The following is an 18,004-nucleotide window of genomic DNA, read 5'->3' as shown; positions in this document are numbered from 1 at the left end:
GAGGGGGACGATTTTGAAAAAAATGGAGTTTAGGGCATTTGGCTAAAGATTAACCACATAAACCAATCAACTGAATTTACAAGTGACATCTCCGCTCCATAGAAAATTAACCTAGCAAACAAACAGAAGGGACTTCTATTTTTAGTGGGGAAACATTTCAAAATTATTTAACTGGATGTCGTTAATAGGGAAGTACCGGGTGACGTACGTGTTGAAGAAAGCAGGATCCTATTTCACTTAAATGAGGTTCCTCTTTATTGTACTGTTTTTCGAGGTCCTTCAGGAACTTTCTTTGGAACTTGTAAATATCTTCGATGTTTCCAAAAATGGTGGCTAGCTGTGCGACGGTGAACATTCCTGTGTGCTTGCGACACTGCCGAATGTAGCCCTGCGAACGAGAAAAGTACACTTTAAAAATTAATTTGGAAATTCGAAGAAATTATTTACTTGAATAATACAGTATTTTGCGCCCAGAGCCATTGTCTTGGAGTGGATTTCAATTAGAGAAAATCATTTTAACCTCTATGGGTCTCTGATGGGACAATCATACTTCCAGGACTACAATGTGCCATAAATATTTTAAGAACAAAAGGAAATAGAAAAGATGTGTGTGAGTGGATTTATTGTTCAAGAAACCATAGAAAGTTTCCAGATTATACTCATGAAACAAGCTGCTTGGTTTCAAATACCAGAGCTGAAAAATTGGTATTGTCACGCTTTTTCCAGACTCTTCGGCTAATCATTCTCCCGGTCCCTAACCCCGTTTCACAGTCAAACGCAGAATGCCCTCGCTTCCTGAACAGCTCATGCATCTCTGCTTGCTGTCGCGGCCAAGAGCCGGGAGCATCTCACCCGAGGGTTCCCCCATCACCTGCCTTCTGTCTGCAGCGCAAACCCGAGGCCGACACCAGTTAGAGATTATCGGTTATGCTCCCGCTTCTACTATGGCTTGGGTGGGAGTCGGCGGGGCAGGAAGGAAAGGCCATAAGTACGTGTAATAACTGTTCCCAAATCGGCATCATGTAATCGCCAGCTAAACTCCACACCACTGACGGCTGGGCATGAGTTTTAACAAAACACAACGTAAAGGCTCAGAGTACAGGGCCCGGGGCAGCCCACCTGGTGTAGACACCAGCCCCGCCACTTCTCCTCGGCCGTAACACGGGGCTAAGGGACAGGACCTTGCGCAGTGACAGCGAGCGCTGGGGGCATGACGGGAGTTAATCCAGGTACGGGGCTGGCACACAGTCAGTGCTCAACAATTATTAGCAATTACTTTCATTTTCCTAAAATGCGTCACTTTAAAGAATGTCCCTTAACCACATGCTTATACAGAACAAGCTACGCATTGTTTATCTGGGTCTGGCCACTCGACCTGTCACTTCGGCCCGCCTTCAGTGCTGAAGCGTCACCGCTGAGCGGAGAGCAGAGCTCAGCACTAGCGGCCAGGACAGCTGGGATGGTCGGGCAGGGCAAAGGGCAGTTTAGTGTAGTGCTCGCACCAAACCCGTAAGAACGAAAAGTACCTCGGGAGAACTAAAACGTACTGCAGAGCAGAATTATCGAGACGCTGTGGAATACAGCCCTGGATATCACTAGACAAAACTAGTTTTGTCTGAGTCTAACTGACGCAGCGTCTCGTCTGTGAGTCAGTGGTCAGAGGCAGTGGGGCTGCACCGTGACAAGCCTCTGATTCTTTGTAAAGCCAAGTGCTTCACCTCGAGGGCGTTGCCTTCTCTGACAGCCACTCGCTCGGAGCATCTCAGAGTTAAGTCCTGAAAGCGACAGTGGCACAATGCCCTGAGGACGGGCTGGCTGTGATGGCAGGGCAGGTGGCCTCTCGTGCTCGCCAAGGGAAACGAGTGTCCATGAGCGAGCAGTCTGCAGGGACCAGGCTGACGGGGGGACGGAGGAGCAGCACGCGGGCTCCGCACACGGCAGGCGACGGCCGCCGTGAGGCCCCGTGTGTGCGGCCTTACCTCGCAGATGTCCTTGAGGTGCTTGATGTACACGCGCTCGGTGTTCATGATCTCCTGGATGACGTTGGCCCTCATCTGCTGCTTGCTCTCGCAGTGCCTGTGGCGGTCCGTGCCGGTGCCCTCCGCCTGCTCCCCGCCCGGGGTGCCGCCGGACTTCTCCGACAGCTCTTCCTGATTGACTCGCAGCTGCAGCCCACACAGAGGGGACAGGTGACTTGGGGGGGTGGCGGTGGAAGGCCTCCCTGGCTTCCACTTCTCCACGACCGGTCAGGGAGGCGGCCTGGCCCTCACCTGTCTCATGTGCCTGGCAGGGCACACCGTGCCAGCGGCCCAAACCCCAGCGGCAGTGCCGACAACTAGTTTACTTCACTTAAAAGTTTTCCTTCCACCCAGTTGAATTTCTATAAGTTTGCATAAAGTGATTACAAAGAACTGAATCTGTACAGAGTGAGTTTGGCCTGAAGCGGTTCTACCGCCCCCTCCCACCCCCGAGAGACCGTTGTGAAGAGGAGAAAGCGCCCTCACTCACTCTGACAAAGCTTGCGGGGAACCAGGCCTCCTTGTCCTCATTCCGGCCCCACCACCAGTCCTTGTTAGAGGCTTCCAGAACCTGGATGACATCTCCCGCCTTGAAGCCCAGCTCCTGGTCATCCATGGTCACATGGTCCCACAGGGCTTCCGCACAGACCACACTGCCATCGCCGATCAGCTGAAATGGAGACACGCGGCAAGCTTAGTGCCAAACCCCAGGGACAGACAGTGAGGGGGATGCTGTGTGCTCGCCCCGGTGACACGCAGAGCTTCTAGTTCTCGTCTGCGTTCACCAAAGGCTCTGGGTCAATATCTACTGTTTGAATGAAGAAAAACACCAGGCAAAAACATCAGAGACAAAAAAACCAGGTGAGCCTCTCTCACGCGCTCTTCAAGGAAACCCAAACCTACTTTTTAAATAGTGTATAAATAGCTCATTTATCTGTAGAGCAGTTATTTAACAAAATTGAATAGCTGGAGCATTCCCCCCCCGCCCCAGGATGGTTTCTGAGCAGCCACCTGGGCTGTCGCAGAGCCCGGCCTGGGAAGGGGGTGTGCACATTTAACTGCAAGAGCCTCACAGCTCCGTCCAGAACGTGGTATTCGCACTTTACTCGCGATTCGAATCAACTTTTTATCTAACTTCACGGTTTACTGCAATTCAAGAGAACACAGAGCGATCTCTGGACGGTCGACAATGATGAAAGTAAAGCACAGACATGGCTCCCGGGGACCCCAGCAGGGGCAGCTGGCTGCACCCCAGCTCAGCTCCTGGGGACCCCACCATGTCCTTGAGCAGTGACGGGTGCTGTGACGGGGACCTGAACTCACTGAGACGTTCACCTCACATGCTCCGCTCAAGCATCCCAAAAGCTAGCAGTGCTAGAAAGATTTCTGTAAGAAGAGCTAAAGACACTGAGTGGTAGAAAGAGCACCAGATTCGTCATGAGAAATACGTGCTCAACGCCAGCCCTGCCATTTGCTAGCAAGTACTTTGGCCTGTCAGTTTCGGCGTTTGTTAAAGTACGGGTAATAATTGTAACGTCTCCCTCGCAGACCTGCTGTGAGATCTGCACGAAGAATAAGGGAGAGCATTTCAGAGACAGAAAGCGCCATCCGCACGCTGAGGAAGGATGGACTTCATCACATGAGCTGTCCTTGAAAACGCCAGAAACGCAGTGTTTTCGTAGTCAAAGCTCTAGGTTTTAGGATACGTTTAGGAAGAAATAATCAGAGAGCAACGTCTGAAGGGATTCGGGACCCTGAAACCCGGGCGTGCGGCGTGCGTCACGGTACCTCGTTGATGGCCAGCTGCTCCCCGCCCGGCTGCAGGTATCTGGGGTTGCCCTGACAGAGGTCTTCATAGCTGTAGTCCTCCTCACTGCCGTTGTCGTCCACTAAGGCAGACGACTCTGTACCACCATCTGAAGAAACTGGGGGGGGGGAAAAAAAGTGATGGATGGTTTAAGACACAGCTAACGAAGATTTTTAAATGACAACAGAAATGACCGCGGAGTGCGTACCCCTGCCTCCAAAGGAAAATAATCATTTTTATCTTACACGGAATAAGAAATCATTAGAAAATTTCTACTGCTCTATTTGTTAATCCGAAGGTAGCCGTTGAGGTTGAACAGGGCCGGGGTTCTGTGTCGCATGACGTGAGAGGGGGCCACGTCAGACAGCGCTGCCGACGTTAAGGCGCAGCATTGTCTTGTGAGTTAGGGCACCGAGTGAACGAGATGTGATTTAGCTGGAAATCCCTGCTCCAAAGTGGACGTCAAAAACATAAATGTAGATACTGTTTCTAAGCAACATGCTGAGAAAGCTTGAGGAGAAAACGAAAAACATTCATTTCTAAAAAAGTGTTCTGCTTCTACTTTTTTTTACCTGCCAGGCAGTAGTACTACCCAAATCTAAAGGTCCTAGTGAGTATCGTTACGTGAACACGTGAAGTCGTTTTTACTAGTTTTCCCCTGTGAAAGGGGTGGGACAACGTCAGACCTGGGCGTCACACAGCACCTTTACCGAAAAAGAGAGAAAGCTCTTTCAAGGACGGGAGCAGCATTCTGAATTGGCCACCTTGGTATTCAGGTTTTCTTTCTCGGGATGGTGGGCTCACTCTCCCCAAGGCTCATCTGTCACCGAGCAAAGGGAATTTTAAAGAGAAGCGGAACATCCCTTGTGAAGGAGAGGGAAAGGCTTGTGGAACCAGGTGCGGCCGGGTGTGAAGCCCGTGGGATGTGGAAAAGCGAGGTGGGAGCATACGGCAGGGGCTCCGGGAGCTGGAGGTGGCACTGGGGTTGCTCGTTCAGGGCTGGGGGAGGGGGCAACACGTTTTGAATAGAGAGAGGCCCCCTGACGCTGAAGAAAGAGAACCGAGTTCAGAGCCAGAGGCCTGGCGGGAACCCCGGCCCCGCCCTTCTGAAGGGATGCGGCTCCACCCTCATCTCCGTGTGCCACGCTCTTCTGCTGTAAAGGGCATTTTCCTTCTTTTCGGAGAACTGAGGTCGTGTGTGCCAAGCTCCCAGCATCCCTGAGTCACGGCTGGGACTCAACAGAAGAGCTACTGCAGCGACAGCCATGAGCGTTGGGGGACCTGGGGGGAGGGCGTGGGGCGGCAGAGGCTGGAACCAGCTGGGGAGAAGGGGTCAGTCAGACTGAGTGGTCCGTGCCGTGGGAAAGGAAACTCAGAGGGGATGCAGGCTGAGTCGATGTCTGGAGCAACAAAGACGATAAAGTCAACAATAAATCGAAAAAAACCCAAGTTACTGAGAGAATCAACGAGAAGGGAGGACGGAGCCGGTGACCTGGGGAGGGCGAAGGCGGGTCTGGGGCCACAGCGGGACGACGGCTCCTTCCGCCTTTGCTCCTCTCGAGGACGGGAGACTCTGAACCCCTAAGAACTTACTCTTAGGGGCAGGTGTACTATTCGAAAGGGAAAAACTATGTGTTTTTAACGAGGTGTTTCCTATTCTTTACTGCGCACTAAGTCTTCAAAATCCAATGGGCATTCCACGTTCGCAGCCCACACACCTGGACGAGCCACATTTTGGCGGTTCCAGACTCAGGCCGGCCCTGGCCCATGCCCCGAGCTCTGCACCCCAGGCCCCCACAGCCTTCTTCCCTCCCCATCACCTCACTCATGTAGGCGTTGCGGACAACTTTTTACAAGAAACCCATTTTGTATAGAACCTAGAAATCTTGCACTAAAATGGTAAAAACTACTGAACAAGATTTGCAACAACGGAGGGTACAAAATACTGTGAACACAAGCTCTGTGATTGTATTTCATGCATCGGATTCCTAAGCTTGCCTTGCCGAGCAGACGGGACCACGACCCCGTGGAGAGCTGACGGCACACGGGGTGCGATGGCGGGAGGCCGAGGACGAGCGTGGCTCCCCCAGCCGGTGCCCGCCCCTCCCACGTGCCGATCCTCCGAGCCGGAGCCTGGACAGCACCTCTTGGTGATGCCCAACGAGCCAGGTCTCTACAGAGGCCCATGCTTCACACGTGCTTCCCCATGGCCCAGGACACCCTCTGCGCCTGGGCAACCCCCACCCCAGCCGCTGTTGCCCCCTCTTCAGAGCGGCTCCCCAGCCCTTCCTTTAGGCTTCCTCCCATGGCAGCATTTGCATGGGAGGCATGAGCCACCAGCCGCGCATCTGTGTCCCAGTCAGGCTAACAGGTGGTTTGCCCACCCTAGAGTGGTCTGGATGTCTGGACAGTGACCCTAGGATGTGCTGACGACTGTGTGGCCAGCTGACGAGAGGTCCTGGCTCTGCCCAGCACCCTCCAGCACTTCACCACTCCCTCCCTGCACCCGTGCCCAGCCCACTCCGGAGAGATCCGGCCTGTGTCCAAGCGGCGAAAGCGAGAGGGAGCTGCCTTGGGGAAGGAGAGACCGCAGCGGAGGATGCTCCTGAGCCTGACCGCAGTCGATAAGCAGGGAAAGGTCTCCAGACCCCTGGTCTGCCTCCTGACCCCCCAGCCTGCTTGCCGCTTCTCTAGGCACTGCAGGTGGTCCAGGTGAGGGGCGTGTAGGCAGGTGGGCGGCAGGGAGCCAGTGACGTGTGTGTGCGCATCCGCCCCGGTCAAGGGTGAAACCCTCACAGGGGGCCTTCCCTCAGGACTGCAGAGCTGGCTGCGCTCCTGCTGCCCAGAGCTGGGGGGTTTGGGGTGGGTTTCAGGAAAGTTAGGCTGCCCTATGTGAGAAGGTCGGTCGCATGAGCCTGGACAACGCATGGTGACTTCCTCCTCTATGCTGTGGTCATGGTGCTTGTAGGCAGAGAACACGAGGTCACCAGGTCTACTGCATGTCCCTGGTACGTGTATTTGGGTGGGGGTGGGGAGAAGGTCCTGAGGAAGCAAATATAAAAATGTTGAACTTGTATGAGTCTGCCTCCAACCACAGACAAGATGACACTAAAGCTGAAAATCTTCTCTACCCGGAGTCCGGAGGGTGGCTGCTCAAACTGTGACCCCAACCTCGCCTGTTAATGGCTGAGAGGCTCCTTGTGGGGGGCCCAAGGTGGCAGCGGTCTCCCAACTTCGGCAAGCACTGGTCTGCACAGCCCGGGACCAAGCGCACTGGTCCCCGCATGGCTCAGGTGCACTTGGGCCAAAAGAAGTCGCGCTCAGAAAGACAGAGGCATCTGGGACCCCGACACACAGTGTCCCGAAAATGCCACCTTCTCCCACAAAGACACGAAGAGCAGTGTGCTCCCACGTCAGACTCCACTACTGTCGGATTGGGCTGTTGCTGTGATCATTGGTAAAGGAGACAGAGAAAAAAAGCCACAATTTACAAATATAACGAGAAAAGGGCTCCATTGGAAAAAAAAAATGCTAAGCCTTTCTTTCCAGGAGGTACTGAAATAAAGGTCTTTGGAAATGGGCTACGGGCTTCACACACTGAATGGTCTCTGAGTTGCTATCATAAACACTTAGAGAAAAGGCCCCGGCTGAGGCGGATCCTGATAAAAATTTCAATGGCAAGTGTTTCGACGTCGCCAGCGGGCATTCCCCGAGCCCTGCAGAAACAGGTGGTGACAAGGGCTCGGCCAGGCGGGGCAGGAGGTCTGGGTGGCAGGGATGCAGCCTGCAGGAGGGACAGGCCGGAGAACCCGGGGTGGACATACCTGGGCAAACGTCCTAGCTTTATGCACTTTTAGCTAAATGCCCTTGGAGCAAGTCCCGTACCCTCTCCCAACCTCAGTTTCCCATCTATAAAATGGGGGTGTGCTTACACGTTTTTATCTATTCAAAGGCTATTTTCCGTCTGCCTCGTGTCCAACTCGTCAGCAAATCCGGACTCTCCCTTCAGAACGTGTCCAGAATCTGACCACATCTCACTGCTCTCCCACTGCTCGGGCCTCGGTCACCTCGCGTAGGGTCACTCCTGCAGCACCTTACTGGTCTCCCAGAGGCTGTCCCTGTCCCCTTCCTACAGGGCTCATCAGAGCATCCAGAGTGACACTGCTAAACTATTCAGAAGTCAGATCGTTCACTCCAAACAATCCACAGGCGAGAAAGCCCAGGTCCTTGAACCAACCCTGCCCACCTGCCTTCAGCTCTGGCCCTGACGGAGCCGATTATACACCAGGCAGCCACCCCTTCAGGGTCCGCCTCTGCCGACACCTTCCCACAGCTCCAGAACTCTCCACAGGTCCTCCCGGATCATCTCACTTAAAACTACAACTCTCCCCGCCACCCAGTCTCCTTTCCTGGTTTGTTTTTCTCCATAGTGTTCACGGAGAAACGTGCTTACCGCCTGCCTTCACCAGCTCAAATGTAAGCTACATAAAGACAGTGACTTTTGTCTGCTTTGTTCTTAATTGTGCTCCTACCTGGAGCGCTGCCGGGCACACACAGGTGTGCAGTGAGTTTTTACTGGACAGATGGATGAGTGGACACACGGCATACGGACTCAGAGGGCTTTGAGGTCAGGCTGATCTGGCTTCCAAATAATTGTGCTGCACAAATTCTTTTTAACAATTTTTTTAGTGTGAGTCCTTCGTCAAGTTCCTTTCTTAGGTTTTTCACCTGTCGCATGTGGATAATAATACCCATCATCACAGAGATGTTTTTAAATTCTCAACAAGTAATTGTTATTAGTTTGCTGAGTCTCAGATGAAATGATGATCTATGAAAGCACTCTGTAAACTGAAAACCTTAAAGAAACGCAGGACTATTTTGCTCGGTATGTCTGCATCACGCTGGACGGCCGTGCGATTCGCTGGTCCTGCTCCTTTTGCGGACCCCTTCTTCCTCCTCTGGATCCCCGCCCCCGCCGGGTCTGCAATGATCTGATTAAGTTCTGTCCTCTCCTCTGCCCTCCGTGGCCTTAACTACTGTCCTGATTCTTCAGTCCCTCCAAGCTGAGGACATCCTGTGTTCCAGCCCTGTAATCTACGTGCATCTCACGGAACTGGACTTCTCAGTGCCCGGCGTTTGGCTGGGTGGGCTTTCGTCCCCACACACTGTGCTCACGAGTGTTCCCCTCCACCAAGGGGGGGGCGGTCTTTCCATTTTTGTGCCCCCAGCACCATGCATGGTACCTGACATGCAGAAGGCACTCAATAGACCTTCTTCAACTAAACTGCAAATTGCTGATGGGGAAACCAAGGTTCCAAGAAGTTTAACTATTTAACTGGACTGCAGTAGGGCTGCGTCCCATGCAGGACGCACACATCATCTCCCCGTGTCCCCTTCAGCACCCATCCCAATCTCCAGCGGGAAAACCCTCTGGGGACTCTTCCCGCCTCCTGTCTCCACAGCCCCCATCCCCCTCCGAGCCACCTTGAATGTTACTTCCAAGGTAAATTTACCTTTAAAAGAGCGGTTTCGTCATTTTCGCAAGAAACTACATCGTATTCATCTACTGCATGATGACAAAAGTCTTCTGTAGTATTTCAAGGTCCTCTGTAATCTGACCTCACTCTAAACAAGCCTACCTCCCGCTGGTGGACAAAGCCCGCAGTGGCCTCTGCTGGGCAGACCCCTTCACCACCACCCAAACCACGCCCGAGCCCGCCTGCGTGATCAGGCTCCGCCGCGGTTCCTGGTCGCTCCTCAGGAGTGAATGTGGAATCACCAACTTCAATGTCTTCAAAGTCTTCAACTATAGACTAAAGTTAATAATGATGACTTTTTATTTAGGTAAATTTTGCATGATGTAGAGCTACTATAAATTCTCAAAAGGTACTTCAACAAAATTGGGGGAAATGAATATATTCTTGCAATACAAGAAAACATTTAACTTTCCTTTCTTCCTTTATTCCTTCCTTCTTTCTTTCCTAAAGAACACGACATTAAAATTATCCACCTTAACCATTTTTAAGTGTACAGTTCTGTAGTATTAAGCATATTCACACTGTTATGCAACAGCTCTCCAGAAGTTTTTCATCTTGCAAAACTGGAACTTTATACCTATTAGTCATTAATTTTCCCTCCTCCTTCCCCCGTTTCCTGGCAAACACCTTCCTCTTTTCTGTCTCTCTAAGTCTGACTACTTTAGTTACTTCACACCAATCGTACAATCTTTGTCCCTTTGGGACTGGCTTATTTCACTTAAGGTGCATCTGCCTTGTCACATATATCAGAGTTTCCTTCCTTTTTAAGGTGGACTATTTTATCGTGTGTATGTGCCATGTTTTCTTATCCATGCATCTGTCGATGGGCATTTGGTTGCTTCCACCTCCTGGCTACTGTGAATGATGCAGCTATAAACATGGGTGTGTAGCTATTCCTTCGAGATCCTGGCTTGAATTCTCTTGGATACACACCGGAAATGGGACCGCTGGGTCTCACGGTAGCTCTATGGCCTTTCTGAGGAACTGCCATGCTGGCTCCCGCTGCGCCCGCACCCGTCTGTACCCTCACCCGCCACGTACTACATGGTTCCCGCCCCCCTGCATCCTCACCGTCTTTATTATTCCTTCTAGTGAGTAAATCGGCGTGGAAAAGCCATCTTAAAAAACCATCTTTTAAACGTGGAGCACAGACTACTGCAAGTTGAAATCACTTTTAAAACCCCTGACTCCTACACATAACAACAGGAGGGCAGATAAGCTGCAGTCAAGCCCAGTGAGGGAGACAGTCCTTTATCCTCCAAAAGCTCGCACGCGGATTTGTAGCACACACCTCTGGCTGGGGACAGCTCTGAGGCATTGCATCTCTTCCATCGGGTAAATATGTATACGCACTCTAATGGTAGAAAACGCATTTTTAACACTTTGGTTTCAGCGTCGCGGTCAGCGTCCTTCTGGAAAGGCTGCCGTCCTGGGTCTCTGGCACTGCACGTGGGCATCTTCTTCCCACGGCACACCTGTGCCACCGGCCCTGCCCCGCACACAGTCCTCGCCTGAGACTCAGCCCCTGAATTCTCCTCTCCCCACAAATCCGTTTACTTCCGGAATGAACTGATCGGCCCCCCAGGCCGAGGGGGCCCCCTCCCCCACTCACACTGCCAGCTCCGTCAGGGGGGTCAGACGCGGCTTTAGGGATGGCTGGAGACAGCTGCCCATCCAGAGAGGACAGGCCAGATTTTAAGTCAGTGGCCCTGCTGTGCAAACAATTAGAGACGATATACGTTTTCTTTAAAATGCCCACAAGAAACAGCTTCCACACTCCTTGGAAAAGGGACAGACATTGTCTTCTGTCTGAACTTAGATTTTACATTTGTGAAGGGACAAAACATGACGACTGATTATGAAGGTGAATTTTTATGACAGGACATACCAGATATCACCAGCGATGGAAAACTGTTTGATACCATGGCTGAGGACAAGGACTTCCCATGGAGAGGCAGGCCCGCAGGCCTTGTCCTGGCGGGAGTCCTCGGGACCCACGGCAGGTCTCTCTCCTGTTGGGTTGATTTTCGCGCATTTTAAGAGCTTCTGATCGGGGTGACAGAATTCCCAAAGCACTGGCTGGACTGGCAGCCCAAGGACCGTGGTTTGGGCAGGTTAGAAAAGGCCCTGACCTCTCTGAGACGTTGTTTTCTGTTCAAAACTGAGAAAAGTGCCTGCTGTCTCACCTGTCTCAGACAGGGCTGTCAGATCAAAGGAAGGTGAGCACTGGCACCCTGGGCGTCGAGTCAGGCACCCGGAGGGAAGGCAGGCACCCAGAGGGAAGGCACTGCAGATGTCAGCAGAGTCGGCTTCCTTCTTGAAGGGCCTGGCCCCCGGCGCTGACTACCCAATGCTCAGCCCTCTCCTCCCCTGCTGTGGCTCCTCGGGGGTGGGGCTCCCCCACCAAACCATGGGAGACCGCAGGGAAATTCCCACACTTAGAATAATCTGTTAAAAACATGTCTTTTAGAAAACCTCCAGCTGATCACTCAGACTTCCTCAAGTTTGAGATAAGCCACTCTCGCTTCCCATCTGAAAACCGGAAACAGCAAACACAGTTGTGGTCGGGGCCTGAGCAGCCTGCTCAGGGCGGAGGGCCCAGGGCCTGCTCACCCAGCCATGGAGATGCACACGGAGGGGACGACCCAGTCACAGGGGGTGACCCTCAATGTCAAAACACGCGAGGCCACTCCCGGGGCCATCCCCCCTCACTGGTTCTCAAGCATCTGGGGCTGATGGCACCCCACACTTAGAAAAATAAAGGCTCCTGCCCTGCGCTGGACCACGGAGCCAGGTTCCCAGCGGGGTGGGGGCGGGGGAGGGGTTCCACTGAGAATGTATTTTCAGCAGCTCTCCAGGGATTCTGACGCTGGGCTCAGTGTAGGCACCATGAGACTTAGGGCAACGCTCCTTAAACCCACAGGCATAGACATGTCCCAGGATGTGTCATTTTGCTGCCTGTCCCTGGAGTAAGCAACCGTTGGAGGGTGACGGATTCTGACCTCGCTGGTGAAAACCTCTGCTTTGGCCATGTGAGTGCCATGGAGCGTTCCCGGTATCAACGGACAGGACAAAGTCCTCTCACCCGCGCTGGCCTCTCCCCCTGGAGCAGCTGTTCCACCCAGCACAGCTCAGCGCCCCCACTCCCGGCAGCTTACTGTCACTTCTGGTGATGGGTTCCCTGACGTGTGGGCTCTCTTCCAGCGATTCCTTGACCCACTGTGCTCACAGTCTCTGTTTTCAATGTCCCAGAAGCATGTGAGGCTTACCTCTTCAAAAATACTTATCGCAATTACATTGTGATATTTTAGCTGTTTAATTACAATATTCTAGCTACCTGTTTATGTGTCTTAACTCCTGATATCCAACCCCGACTCCTGATCGCCTTCTCAGCCGTCAAAGGGTCTTTTGAACACAATTCTCTCCAGTGTGGAGCTTTACATCTGTGTCCACCGTGGGGTCGCTGTGGACTTCTGCTTCCCGGAGCAGTGACAGGAGAAAGTTACATTATGACGGAGCTTAATTTATACCAAACCTGAAAATGGATTTTGTTTCTACAAATGGTTTAATGAATTTTAAACTACTCGTGAATAATTATCCCTCTTTTCAAGTTATAGCCAAAACCTGCCCTAGAGTTGTATCATTAAACATTTAAAATTTATCATTAAAGTAAGAGTCTGCCTCTAAAACGCATGTTCGGGGCCCTGGAGAGCGAGGAGGAGGGTCGGGCCAACAGCCCGGCAGGCAACGCCCCATCTCTCCTGCGCTCTCTGCTGGGAGCACCATGGCGCAAGCGTCCTCGGCCGGCAGCTCAGCCTCCTCCTGTGCTGGAAGCTCACCCTGGCCCACCTCCTCTCAGACCTGGCATTTAGGTTTGGGTTTCCCCGTGTCCTGTGTCCTGCCTCGAGTCCTCTGCCTTAGCCCTGGGAGTCTGCTTCCTCCTGAGCAAGCTGCTTCTCCTCCTTGGGTTTCCGGCTCTGACAGTGGCTCCCCCTGTCCAGCCCAGCTGCCACCTGTGCATGTGTCTTGGGGCCCTTTCCTCACTAGACAGGGTCTCGTCACCCCTCCCAGCTCCTGACAGCTACCTGGCTCACTGGCGGCACAAACCCTGAGCGAGAAAGAACCTGTCTGGTTTCGCCGAATCCCAGGAATAAATTTTTAGTGTGTTACCAGGCACTGCTGCTAAGTGCTTACTATAAATCATCTCATTCAAGCCCCAGAAGCATCCTGGAATAATTATTATCCATTTATAGAGAGGAAATTGTGGCTCAAAGAGGTTAAGTAACTGCTCCCAAGCGGAACTCAAATCCAGGTCTGTCTGGCTCCATAGCGATCCCGCTGTACCTGCCTCTGCCTTGGTCCTGGCCTCACTTAGCTCACACCTGTAGCGCCTCAGCCTGCCTGCCCACCCTCCCAGGCCTAGTCCCTGCAGGGGCTTCCCACGGAGAGCCACTGGGCAATGCCTCAGGGCCCCACGGCCCCTCCCCGGCCCCCTAGGGCTTGTCAAATAAAACAGAACCCACCATTTAGCAAGCTCTACATTTCATGCTGGCATAACTGCTAAAGTTGATTAAATACTGTATTTGCCGTCATTTCCATTTTTTAAACACATATACGCTAAGATTCCGAAACACACTGAACTGGTGAATGAATGTTCAGAGTAGGAAAGGAGGAGATTTCTACAGCTTCGCCTTCCAAGTCAGAGAGACACTGAGAGCGGCTTCCTTCCAGCCGGGCTCACCAAGGGACAGGACCACCTATGACAGCAGGGCTGGAGCACGGGAGCCCCACGTACTGGGGAGGGGCGGAGGGTGCAAAGCCTCGCACAGCAGATTCTAACGAGCTGTGTGCTCCTTTAGCTAAATCGAGATCATTCCACGCAGAGCCAGAGGCTGGTCGGGCCTTCCCTGGGCCTGTGCATGACTGTGGGAAGAAGGACCGGGAACCAGGACCGGGAACCAGGGCTGGGAGTGCAGGAATGCTGGAGGGCGGAGCCGCGGGCCAGCAGCGACCAACACTGCCTGCCCGCCTGCCTCTGCCCTCCCACACGCTGGCTTCCCGCCCGGCTGAACAAACGCAGATCCAGCCCTCGGCTCGGCATGGAGGGCAGCCCGCAACCCTCCAGGGACATGGTAGCTGGGGACATCGCCCCCAGCTACTCCGGGACGCAGGTCTACATTCCCAGCACGGAAATCAGTGGGCAACTTTGTTCTCTTTTTCTAGTTTTTTGTTAGTGAAATGGAGTACATGCTGCTCTCGTTTTTCTAATCTGCCAGATACAGAAGCCATAACCACATCCCTCTCTGCTCTCAGCCAGCACCGAAAACCAACCAAAACAAGGAGGGTACACAGCCTACAAACTGTGCAGCCCCAGCCAGGCCCAGGACTGCCTTCAAGCTGTCAGCGACGAGTCCCATTCATTTCAGTGTGAGTTACCAGCATTGATTCAGGGCAAAAACAGTGACAAGACTTTTTAAAGCATCCCATTGTATCCATTTGCAGCGGTCAGCTAAAATTCTTTCAGTGAAGTGTTTTTTTCTTAGCTTTAAGACTACATAGGTTACAATTTACAACTTTCTAGTGTGGGAGTACCACATTTCTTTCACATTTAAATAGAAACTAGTCTAAATGACAACACTCACAAAAATATTGAAAAAGAAGGGCAAGAAACCACGGAATAACTGAATAATGGGCAATATCACTTCTAAAAACAGTACACGGTATCTTCTAAAAATCAATTCACAGCTTTAAACCCTACACACCCCAAATTATCAAGGAACAGTTTCATATACTCCAACAATAAACTCTGGTATAAAGGAATTTCATGTAATAAAAGCAAAACCAAGTACAATAAAAACCAGATCCATAACTTGTGAAGCATAGTCCAGTTTTGATTATTTTCAAGTTCCCACTAACTGCTCTGCCATAAACAAAACCAATTTCTTAGCTTTACTATGTCTACACCTAAAACTACCCTTGGGACACCCACCTAGGCTGGGTGAGCTTTCACTCACTCACACTCACACACACACACACACACACACACACACACACACACATCTGACAAGCAGCAGCAAAGAGCGTAGCAACTCAGAGAGAAGAGTCAAATCGGCAACACAATAATCCGTTCTCTGCACACCTACCCATGTGAAGGCTTTCCAGACTCCAAAATCTTGCTATTTCCCCTCTGGCTACCATCGTTCTGTTTGAAAACCAGCCAGCTTCAGAGCGGGGCTGGGGAGTGACAGGGCATCCCGAGAATCACACAGGCTCTCACTACGGAAGCTGCAGAAATTGCTTATTCACTGCTTTGAGGCTGTGACCCTGCCGGCCGGAGCCTGCAGAGAGAGAGACGGCGCGTGGCGGAGGCTGGCGGCTCCAGACGTCTTGCTGCCAGGGAGGAAATCCTAAACTAAGGCCAAACCCACACACGCCAAACGCACACACACTCACGCGCGTGTCAGGTGCAGGCGAGCGCCCTCCAGCAAGGTGGCAGGAACGCGTGCGTTGCTTTTCTGCACGGTCCCAAAGCCTGTGGTAGACGTTTAGGGAGCTTCTGTAAAGGTATCTGTTTCCCGAGAGAAAAAGCAGAGAGGTTGCCAAGTTCAAAACCAGAGCGGGGATTTCACACTACGGCATGACAAAAATGCGAGGTATGGCACTGCATCATGTTAGCTGCGAACTTACGAAATCGCTTTAACGGAGGGATTCTGTTTAAAAAAATATACGTGTAAATGTGTGTGCCTTCTGTGTGAAAGCGATAGGTATATCTTTCACTATAAATAAAGTATACAGACTCTGTGATGAAGAAAAAAATATTTTTTAAAGAAGTTCTCTCTCGACACACAGGTTATTTATTTCCTGCATGCTTTTCGGTATTTTCCAAGTTATCTACAAACGAGCAAGTCTTTTAAGCTGTGAAGCAACAATTGTGAACAAACTGCGTTTCCTTCCATTTCTTAATGCAGGAAGATGGTGCCTTTTTAACTTATGAACAATGAGGTAATGTATGCGAAGTAGCGATTACATGATCACCCCTCCATAAATGTCAGTTAAAAAACGATAGTGCCCACTAGTCAATATGTGCGCGTCACAGTAACAGGCCAGGGAGCAGTCAGACCGCCCAGGTGCAAGATCCACTCGACCAGAACTACCTGAGAGAATCTCCCTTCTGCACAATGACCAACGACCTGCACAGGGTGACTGAGCACATACTACATATACTGCTCAGGACAACACCGGCACATGGTTAGGGATGAATAAATGTCACCAATCAAGCTGCTGTTACTCTGAACATCCTGGGGCTCGTGACGGTGTGCTCCCGCCTCAGAATCCACAGCTCGAGCAAAGCTGTGTGATCGATTACTCACGAGACCCACGCTGCGTCGCAGGCTCTCGTGCCTAATTCTTAAACATCCGTGGCTATTTCTACTGACTCGGTGCATCCCACGCTTCGATCAGTCTACAGAAGGTTTCCTGGGGAACTCGGGGCTTCAATAACCGAAAACAAAGGCACATGCCTCTGTGTGTGTGTGCACACACTCACACTCACACACACGCACACAGTCGCAAACCAGATCAGCCTCAAATCTTTCCTTTGCAAGTATTTTTAAAGATAACTTAAAAGAGTCAAATTTTAAAAATGGTTAACAGGTCATTTGTCAGGGGCATATATATTCTTAATAAAGGTGGTGCTTAATTAAATTACAAGCTCAAAAGACCCCTTGAAAATTGATTTCTGAGCAGACCACTCTCCACAAGGTAAAGTTCCCTATAAACCACGTGGAGTACTAGTTGCATAATATGGTCTGTGAAAAAGTTTGAAATCCACTGCATACTACATCCACCCCCTGGAAATCCAGAGGCTACATAAGTAATCAAAGGCTTTAAAAAGTCCAAATAACGACATATCAGTAACCCCGTTTAAGATAGAATTTCCCATTCTTATTTGGCCATGAAACTCTTTTTATAATAATATAGACTGCTACCCCAAAGAAAGTGTCCTCGGGCCTTGCTCCACGGCCCAGCAGCGCTGGCACAGCTGGGGAGCTGCCGAGAAGTGAGGGTTCTCGGGCTCCGCCCGGATCCGTGGAGCCAGAACCTGCATTTTAACAAGATCTAGGCTGTTCAAGTGCACATTCAGGTTTGAGAAATGTTCTAGGCAGTTCAAGAAACTCTTCATCCTGAGGCAACATCTGGAATGGTAGAGTGTTTTTCATCAAGTCAGAAACTAATGAAGATGGTGGAATGCACGGGTAGAGCAGGTTTTAAAATGAAGAGGTGAAATCTGACTATTTAGATATAAAGCAGCAGAAAGTGGGAATTCATTCTGATGGGCATCCCTTCTAATGAAGCTTAAATTCCAATACAAGGCATAGGAAATCCACAGTGTTTTCATCTTCTCTTGCTTCCTTCCTTCCTTCCTTCTTTCCTTCCTCCCTCCCTGTCCCGCTCTCTCTCTGCCGTTAAAATTGCAAGTTTTCAAAAAGAAAAATATTGCGTTGCCACATTTCCTTTGTATAATCTTAACGGTCTACTCGCTCACTTTCGCTTTTCGCCGGCAGCTGGTACACACAGGACAGCTTCTCTCTCCCAAGGACTTTTTCCAGAGATGGGGTTAGAGCACTACAGTATGATCCTTG

At 51.4% G+C, this 18,004-nt stretch overlaps 1 protein-coding gene across 5 annotated transcripts in view; it reads right to left on the bottom strand.

Moving 5' to 3' along the window:
• SPATA13 (spermatogenesis associated 13) overlaps positions 1-18,004 on the bottom strand; it is an 84,928-nt gene that overhangs the window by 15,883 nt on the left and 51,041 nt on the right. The window contains exons 1-6 of one of the 5 annotated variants that reach the window (XM_011361817.2): positions 15,816-16,019; positions 15,506-15,700; positions 3,807-3,943; positions 2,509-2,688; positions 1,980-2,165; positions 209-388 (exon numbers count right to left, since the gene is read on the bottom strand). In XM_011361817.2, coding sequence (XP_011360119.1) covers positions 209-388; positions 1,980-2,165; positions 2,509-2,688; positions 3,807-3,943; positions 15,506-15,560 — 738 coding nt within the window. In that variant the 5' untranslated portion in view covers positions 15,561-15,700; positions 15,816-16,019. Of the gene's footprint in view, positions 1-208; positions 389-1,979; positions 2,166-2,508; positions 2,689-3,806; positions 3,944-8,468; positions 8,596-15,505; positions 15,782-15,815; positions 16,020-18,004 lie in introns of those variants that run through there. The other 4 variants (XM_011361818.2, XM_011361816.2, XM_023531583.1 and 1 more) reach the window with 4 other exon arrangements.

Source organism: Pteropus vampyrus, unplaced genomic scaffold, assembly GCF_000151845.1.
Source record: "Pteropus vampyrus isolate Shadow unplaced genomic scaffold, Pvam_2.0 Scaffold71, whole genome shotgun sequence".
Lineage (NCBI taxonomy): Eukaryota > Metazoa > Chordata > Mammalia > Chiroptera > Pteropodidae > Pteropus > Pteropus vampyrus.
The sequence above is the reverse complement of the archived record's forward strand: the minus strand, read 5'-3'. Positions and strand labels throughout refer to the sequence as shown.